The following is an 8,684-nucleotide window of genomic DNA, read 5'->3' as shown; positions in this document are numbered from 1 at the left end:
TTATTGTTCTTCTGTTTGTTCTGTTACTTTCTTCTTGTTATTGTTCTTCTTGTTTGTTCTGTGTTGTTCTTGTTTTTTCTTCTTGTTATGTTCTTCTTGTTTCGTCTTGTCTTCTGTTATTGTTCTGTTATTTTCGTTGTTGTTCTTCTTGTTCTTCTTGTTATTGTTCTTCTTGTTTTCTTTTTGTTTTGTTGTTCTGTTGTTGTTCTTCTGTTTGTTCTGTTTCTTGTTTTCATTCTTGTTCTTCTTGTTCTTCTTGTTATTGTTCTTGTTGTTGTTCTTGTTTTGTTCTTCTTGTTATTGTTTCTTGTTATTGTTCGTTGTGTTCTTCTTGTTATTGTTCTTGTTGTTGTTCTTGTTGTTGTTCTTCTTGTTATTGTCTTCTTGTTCTTCTTGTTATTGTTCTTGTTATTGTTCTTCTTGTATTGTTCTTGTTGTTGTTCTTGTTGTTGTTCTTCTTGTTATTGTTCTTGTTGTTCTTGTTGTTCTTCTTGTTATTTCTTGTGTTGTTCTTTGTGTTTGTTCTTGTTATTCTTCTTGTTCTTCTTGTTATTGTTCTTGTTATTGCTTCTTGTTATTGTTCTTGTTGTTGTTCTTGTTTGTTCTTCTTTGTTCTTGTGTTCTTGTTTTCTTCTTGTATTGTTCTTGTGTGTTTCTGTGTTGTTCTTCTTGTTATTTTTTTCTTGTTCTTCGTTCTTCTGTTATTGTTCTTGTTGTTGTTCTTGTTGTTGTTCTTGTTGTTGTTGTTCTTGTTCTTGTTATGTTCTCTTGTCATTGTTCTTTTGTTCTTGTTCTTGTTGTTCTTGTTTCTGGTTGTTTTCTTGTTGTTGTTTCTTGTTGTTCTGTTTTCTTGTGTTGTTGTTGTTTGTTGTGTGATTGTTATGTTATTGTTCTTCTTGTTCTTCTTTATCTTCTGAATTCATTTTCTTGTTGTTGTTCTTCTTTTTCTCCTTGTTATTGTTCTTCTTGTTGATCCTGTTGATCTTCTTGTTTTTCTTCTTGATCTTCTTGATCTTGATCTTCTTGTTCTTGATCTTCTTATTCTATTTTTTCTTGTTGATCTTGTTCTTCTTTTTAAAATAAAAAAATGTTGGTTCTTCTTGATTTTCTTGAACTTCTTGTTTTTGTTCTTCTTGTTATTGTTCTTCTTGTTCATTTTCATTCACTTTATACATTTGTCATTTTCTTGTCTCCTCTCTCTCCACCCCAGTTCCAACAGCCACCTGTCCCTGAAGGAGGATGGGGAGGACACTGGGATTGGAGTGGGCACAGAGATGGGGGGCATGGCTGAGAGCTACATGACCATGGCAGACTGCCAGTCAACGGGCACCAACTGCCGCCTGAAGGACGTGTCCATTCAGAAGAACATCTCGTTCGACGGGAAGCTCATGACCCCCACCGGCTGGAATGGAGGATTTGGGGAGATCGTCTCACTGAGGGACCAGCTGAAACAAGCTGAGGAGAAGGCCTCACTGGTACAGAGACAGGTACGCTACATAAGATGAAGATGATTAGAAGATACAGTGGTGGTACAGTAGTCATTGATGCCAACTGAATTTCTGCTGTGCTGGGCAAGAAACCATTAGGTGGTTCAAGGAGGTTTTAGGTGGGTCATTGTGGCACAGAAAAGTGTGACTCCCACTCCCACATTTAGAACTCTATTGAGTGACTCACACACCACACATAGCACAGTAGCAAAAGAAAACATCAGAGAAGCAGCTGGCCAATCACAGACTACCCTGTCACACAAGTGGCTAATACTTATTTTTAGGTACTGCAGTAATGGACAACACAACACAAAGCACTAACCCGGCCTGCTGTTTACATAACGTTCACAACGTTCTGAGGTGTTCTGAGGTGTTCTGAGGTGTTCTGAGGTGTTCCACAAGTGATCTTTCCAGGGAGTGTTCATTTGCCACTGTCCTTCTGCTTGCTCTTTGAGGTATAACCCAGGTGGACTGTAAAAGCTCTTCGTGACATCTGTGGATATAAAAAAGGGCTTTGTGAATAAATCAAATCAAAGAATACAACAAGTGTAGACCTTACTGTGAAATGCTTCCTGGCAAGCCCTTCACCAACAACGCATTTCAAGAAATAGAGTTAAGAAATATTTACTAAATAAACTAAAGTTGTAAAAAATTACATAACAATAATGAGGCTGTATACTGGGGGTACCGAGTCAATGTGCGGGGGTACAAGTTAGTCGAGGTAATTTGTAAAGTGACTATGTATAGATAATAGACAGCGAGTTGCAGCAGTGTAAAAACAAAGGGGGGGGTCAATGTAAATAGACCGGGTGGCCATTTTATTAATTGTTCAGCAGTCTTATGGCTTGGGGGTAGAAGCTGTTAAGGAGCCTTTTGGTCCTAGACTTGGCGCTTCGGTACTTCTTGCCGTGTGGTAGCAGAGAGAACAGTCTATGACTTGGGTGACTGGATCTTTTAAATTTTTTGGGGCCTTCCTCTGACACCGCCTAGTATATACAGTACCAGTCAGTAGTTTGGACACACCTACTCATTCAAGGGTTTTTCTTTATTTTTATATTTTCTACATTGTAGAATAATAGTGAAGACATTAAAACTATGAAATAACACATATGGAATCATGTAGAAACATGTAGATCATGTAGATTTGTTAAACAAATCAAAATATATTTTATATTTGAGATTCTTCAAAGTAGCCACCCTTAGCCTTGATGACAGTTTTGCACATTCTTGGCATTCTCTCAACCAGCTTCATGAGGAATGCTTTTCCAACAGTCTTTAAGGAGTTCCCACATATGCTGAGCACTTGTTGGCTGCTTTCCTTCACTCTGCGGTCCAATTCATCCCAATCCATCTAATTTGGKTTGAGGTCGGGGGAATTGTGGCGTCCAGGTCATCTCGGGACTACACATGTGGAGATCATCCGTTCACCTACTCTGCGTCTAACACGGAACCCAAACCGGCTGYGTGCGTRCGCCATCGWGCGCTATCGTGCATAAATGTATTTTGTCCCCCTACACCAAACGCRATCACGATACGCAGGTTAAAATATCAAAACAAACTCTGAACCAATGACATTCATTTGTGGACAGGTCGAAAAGCATTAAACATGTATGGCAATTTAGCTAGTTAGYTTGCACTTGCTARCTAATTTGTCCTATTTAGCTAGCTTGCTGTTACTAGCTAATTTGTCCTGGGATATAAACATTGAGTTGTTATTTTACCTGAAATGCACAAGGTTCTCTACTCCGACAATTAATCCACACATAAAACAGACAAACGAATCGTTTCTAGTCATCTCTCCTCCTTCCAGGCTTTTTCATCTTTGAACTTATATGGTGATCGCATCTACACTTTCATAGTATTACCATGACAACCGGCAAAACAGTTCGTCTTTCAATCACCCACATGGGTATAACYAATGAGGAGATGGCACGTGGGTACCTGCTTCTATAAACCAATGAGGAGATGGGAGAGGCAGGACTTCCAGCGCGATCTGCGTCAGAAATAGAAATGAGATCTATTTTAGCCCTTGGCATCGCAGACGCTCGTTGGCGCGCGCGAGCAATGTGGGTGCAATAATTGAATAACGTGGATTTCTAAATGTATTTTGCCAGGCTCGCGCACGCGACGTGTCCGGTCTGTTCAGCATGTCACAAAGACACKGCGGTTGTAACCAAAAATTCTCACATTTAGAATCAGACCAAAGATCTCGACCCGCTCCACTTCAGCCCCATTTTTAAAGAAATGTGATGGATTGATCCAGGGGTGAGTCGCACTGAAAATTGGTTATATATTTCCTCACCCTAAAATGTTTGAAAAAATATGTCCTCTATCCAGTGTTTTTTGAATTTTCGATGCTCCCTGACTGTCTAGCTTTCATTTAGGTGATTATTCAATGATTATTAGATAGTTTGCTCTACTCTGTCTCCCTCAGTGTGACGGTTTGAAGACCGAGCTGAGGGAGCTACAGGTGCTATATGACTGCAGCCAGAGGGAGAGGGCGGGGATGGAGGAGGAGCTACTGCGCTGCAAGGCTGAGTTGGAGCGGCTGGCTGGAGGGGGGCAGGTGAGATCACACTGGGGTTAGAGRTCAGGKGTCACAGGGGTCACCATAGTGATAGGAATTAATATTATTGGTATATTGCAAATCTATTGCAAGGCTTTTGGGCGTATGGTGTCCGTTCTGACGGTTTCTGACTGTTTTCTGACTTCCACATTTCTCTGCTTGAGATTTTTTGCTCTTGTGTTTGCTGTATTTCTTGTTTTCATTTGCGGAAACTTGAACATTTTTGTAGAAAACACATCACACTCATTCTGTGTCTGTTGATTCCATGTGTTATGTGTGTAGATACTGTAAAATATATATATATTCACATATATATTCATATAATGTATGTATTTATATATCTAATTGACTGCATATTATAATATGTTTGATATAAGCTGACATTAACTGTCAGATCATGCTTGAGAGCTGTGATCTCTGTCTGGCACTGCAAACTGCCTTCCACTTTGTCTGTGTAATGCCCTCCCTGTGGCAACACCAACTGTCCCCGTGCTTGGTGTCAAACTGTCTGCCTGTCCCTACTCTGTCTCAGTCTACATGTATGTATTTATATATCTAATTGACTGCATATTATAATATGTTTGATATAAGCTGACATTAACTGTCAGATCATGCTTGAGAGCTGTGATCTCTGTCTGGCACTGCAAACTGCCTTCCACTTTGTCTGTGTAATGCCCTCCCTGTGGCAACACCAACTGTCCCCGTGCTTGGTGTCAAACTGTCTGCCTGTCCCTACTCTGTCTCAGTCTAATACAAAATAATGTCCTGTGTTGGTGTCAAACTGTCTGCCTGTCCCTACTCTGTCTCAGTCTACAAATAATGTCCCTGTGCTTGGTGTCAAACTGTCTGCCTGTCCCTACTCTGTCTCAGTCTACAAATAATGTCCCTGTGCTTGGTGCTATACGTCCACATGCTTTGTATGTGTTTAACGTGGACATGGGAAATGAATGACGATAGAGTTAGGAGGTTTTCAACATCTTGTTCTGTGTCACTATGTTCCATTTTTCATTGTTGTTTATTTTGCCACCACAGACAATTTCAGCCACATATAAGCACATACATACGTACACACACTGTACTTACATTCTTCAAATCTTTGAATTTACACTACATGACTTAAAGTATGTGGATACATCCTATCTATCTATCTCTCTCTCTCAGTCCGTCCGTCTAAGTCCATGCCATGACTTCCCTCCCCCTTTATGCCATATCACGTTTCGTTTCTGAGTTATTTGTGTRATTTTGTGGTGTCCATATGTCAACGTTTCTGCCCTCCACTCATTTATTATTTCGTTCTCTCCATTCCTCCCTCCATCTCCATCCACCTGTGCCTCGTTTTCTTCCCTTCATCCAGAGCTATATCCATTCGTCTGAGTCCCCTGTTCTCTCCATCCCCTTCATAGGAATAATTRTAATATTGGGAGTGGTTTGGTGCTGGTTGTCCGAGCTGGCGTCACAGAAAGCAAGGTAGGAGGAAGGATACTTCTCTGTCGGTCGTCTGCACTTTGGCTACGCATCTAATATATAGATATTACTGTACGTAGTTCAGTAAAGTAAAATTAGGTAGTCAAGTAAAGTATTCTTAAAGCCTCAGGGCCTTTCTTACAGATTAACCTTTTACTGCAGTGGGCTAAATCAGGGTCAACCAGAGTGTTTCCTGGTAGTCTTTAAGAAATCTACTTTGAAACAAAAGTGAACACCTCACACACATGGTTATGGGTTGTACCATGTTAGATATAGGGTTGAGATGTATTCCATTTTGAGTTTGCATCCCAATATATATATATATACTGAACAAAAATATAAACGCAACATGTAAAGTGTTGGTCCCATTTTCCATGAGCTAAAATAAAAGTTTGCATAAATGTTCCACATGAACAAAAAACGTATTTCTCTCAAATGTTGTGCACAAATTTGTTTACATCCCTGTTAGTGAGCATTTCTCCTTTGCCAAGATAATCCATCCACCTGACAGGTGTGGCATATTAATAAGCTGATTAAACAGCATGATCATTACACAGGTACACCTTGTGCTGGGGACAATAAAAGGTCACTCTAAAATGTGCAGTTTTGTAACACAACACTATGCCACAGATGTCTCAAGTTTTGAGGGTGCGATTGGCATGCTGACTGCAGGAATGTCCGCCAGAGCTGTTGCCAGAGAATTTAATGTTAATTTCTCTACCATAAACCGCCTCCAACGTTGCAGTACATGTAACAACGCCAGCCCAGGACCTYCACATCTGGCTTCTTCACCTGCAAGATCGTCTGAGGAGGGGGTCGCGGGTGCTTAGAAGTATTTCTGTCTGTAATAAAGCCCTTTTGTGAGGAAAAACGTATTCTGATTGGCTGGCGGTGGGTGGGCCAAGTGGGTGGGCCAATGCCCTCCCAGGCCCACCTATGGCTGCGCCCTGCCCAGTCATGTGAAATCCATCGATTAGGGTGTAATGAATATATTGCAATTGACTGATTTCCTTATATGAACTGTAACTCAGTATAATCTTTGAAATTGTTGCATGTTGCATTTATATTTTTGTTCAGTATACATCCCAGATGACTGAAATACAACAAAACCGTTTGATAAAGATACACCAGATTTCAGCAAAAAAAAAAAAAAAAGTTTATTAATTATAAAATTATGAAAAATATGAATGACATTCCACCCATGAGGCCACTAGAGGTCACTTTGATCATTCGACTGCAGGAAAGGTCAACAGAGTTTTGGTTTGATCAGGTCCTGAGAATTGACCTAGGAGTGGCAATACACTTTTGTATAATTGGATAATTGCTAGCTAGAGACTTCCAATTACAAAGTCACATTTATCATGAGACATACAGCACACGCATAAAACATACCAATTATTTTTGGGTGACAGACATGGGACAGGTGGGCCGTTTCATACAGTACTCTCTAGTATGACATCACTGCTCGATTAGTGTTTGATATTTTGACTCTTTTCTATGTCCAAAATGTGTCAGTGTATTTAATGAGTGGACTAAGTGCTTGTGTGTGTGTGTGTGTGTGTGTGTGTGTGTGTCTGTGTGTGTGTGTGTGTGTGTGTGTGTGTGTGTCTCACAGTAAGTGTGCTTACCTCTCTAAATGCTACCTCTGACTTCTCTCTCTGCGTCCTCAGGGGTGGGATATAGAACGGAACCCTATTCTGACTGTCACCGCGGCAACAGCTGTGCTTCTGATCGTGGCTAGCTTGTTGAGAGGCCCGATGTTGAGCAGATCAGTAACGAGTTATACCGACAAAGACGGTAATGTCTGCTTATAGACAACTACCCTCCATCCCAACCCCCTTATCACATCGATCTGGGACGAACAACAGATCACACGCCATTCCTCTAATTCATCGCTAGGAAGAGGATATTTAGATGMCAACTGTTCAGAAAACAGGAGCATCTTGAAAAGGAAAACTTCAGAAAACAGGAGATAAGAGTGCTCATAGTTCTGATGGAAAAGATGGACTCCTTTTCTCTCCTGTTCTGGGGGACACAGGTCTTCGTGAAGCTGAGAACATAGTGTGGATACTTACATTTAATTGGATAGTACCTTCCCGCATAAATCTAGCTGGTTCTGCCCCTGTGGCATCTCATTCTGTCCCTGTCTCTCTGTCTGTCTCACGGGTCTTGACTATGGGACTCAATTGGTCCTGAGTTTAAATGTCTTATACTACTCTTATACAACTCTCATCTTGTATTTTACTAAATGTATTTATTAATATGTTAATTGATTGGTCATCTTTTAACAAGAACCACCTCTGCACCTTGCACATTTGCTGAATTAAAACCCTTAAATAAATAAATGAGGTTAAATAAATAAATAAAATCCATATGATGTTGTAAATAAGTCCTAGTAGAATCTTTCTGAAAATATAGTTATATCTACACGTGTAATTCATTATTTAAAGGAATATGTCGAATACATGAAATAATTTCATGTCTGTGCCCGTRTCTTGTGAATAGCTCAAACCATGGGGATTTTTCTCAATTAGAATTAAATTAATAATGAAGACCTAGTATAGAGTTCTAGTCTAGAGCGACAGATGCTTTCCCCCCCCAAAAAATGTTTAAAGGCAATAGTTAATTTATAAAGCATACGCTCTAAAATATTTACTCATCAATTTACATTTACTGAAAAAATCCAATGATCATTCCAGATGTCCTACCTGCAGTGAATCTGTTATTAGTGAGGATGTTTAATCTGGGTTTTCAGAGTTGTGTAAATGCCTATTTGTTATGGTGTCCTCATTAAAGGGGGAAGTGTATGGGAGATATGTGTGCTAGTCTAGCAGCTGTCCCTAATGCAGCTGTCAATCCTAGCCCGGTGTTTCAAGTCTATGTTTAACCAACCATCTCACCCACATACGAGTGTCCTAGCTATTTTTGTCCACAGTCACAGTCACTTCTTTTATTTACTGAACTTAACTTAGTGCACCGTCAGACAGACTTGGGTTGAAATACCAGTCTGAAATCATTTCAAATACCTTATCTGTGTTTTGATTGAGCTTCCTGATTTAATGGACCAAAATAATAGTCCCCAAACTGGAAACCCCACCCATTTGTCACTCCAGGCAGTCTAAAGAAAACACTCAAAGCATTTGAAAGAGTWGGACAYAGTATTTGAA

The 8,684-nt window shown here is 40.1% G+C and overlaps 1 protein-coding gene across 2 annotated transcripts in view; it reads left to right on the top strand.

Moving 5' to 3' along the window:
- The window catches only part of LOC112071584 (sarcolemmal membrane-associated protein), a 17,724-nt gene extending 10,110 nt beyond the window's left edge, over positions 1-7,614 (top strand). The window contains exons 4-7 of one of the 2 annotated variants that reach the window (XR_002894138.2): positions 1,211-1,487; positions 3,922-4,053; positions 5,457-5,520; positions 7,188-7,596. Coding sequence is in view for 1 of the 2 variants with exons in the window: in XM_024139023.2 (XP_023994791.1) it covers positions 1,211-1,487; positions 3,922-4,053; positions 5,408-5,520; positions 7,188-7,200 (535 nt within the window). In the remaining variant the exon portion in view is untranslated. Of the gene's footprint in view, positions 1-1,210; positions 1,488-3,921; positions 4,054-5,407; positions 5,521-7,187 lie in introns of both variants that reach the window. The other variant, XM_024139023.2, reaches the window with a different exon arrangement.
- The last annotated feature ends 1,070 nt before the right edge of the window (positions 7,615-8,684 follow it).

This window comes from Salvelinus sp. IW2-2015, unplaced genomic scaffold (genome assembly GCF_002910315.2).
Source record: "Salvelinus sp. IW2-2015 unplaced genomic scaffold, ASM291031v2 Un_scaffold1651, whole genome shotgun sequence".
In the NCBI taxonomy this organism is placed as follows: Eukaryota; Metazoa; Chordata; class Actinopteri; order Salmoniformes; family Salmonidae; genus Salvelinus; species Salvelinus sp. IW2-2015.
This window is presented reverse-complemented; position numbering and strand designations above follow the sequence as displayed.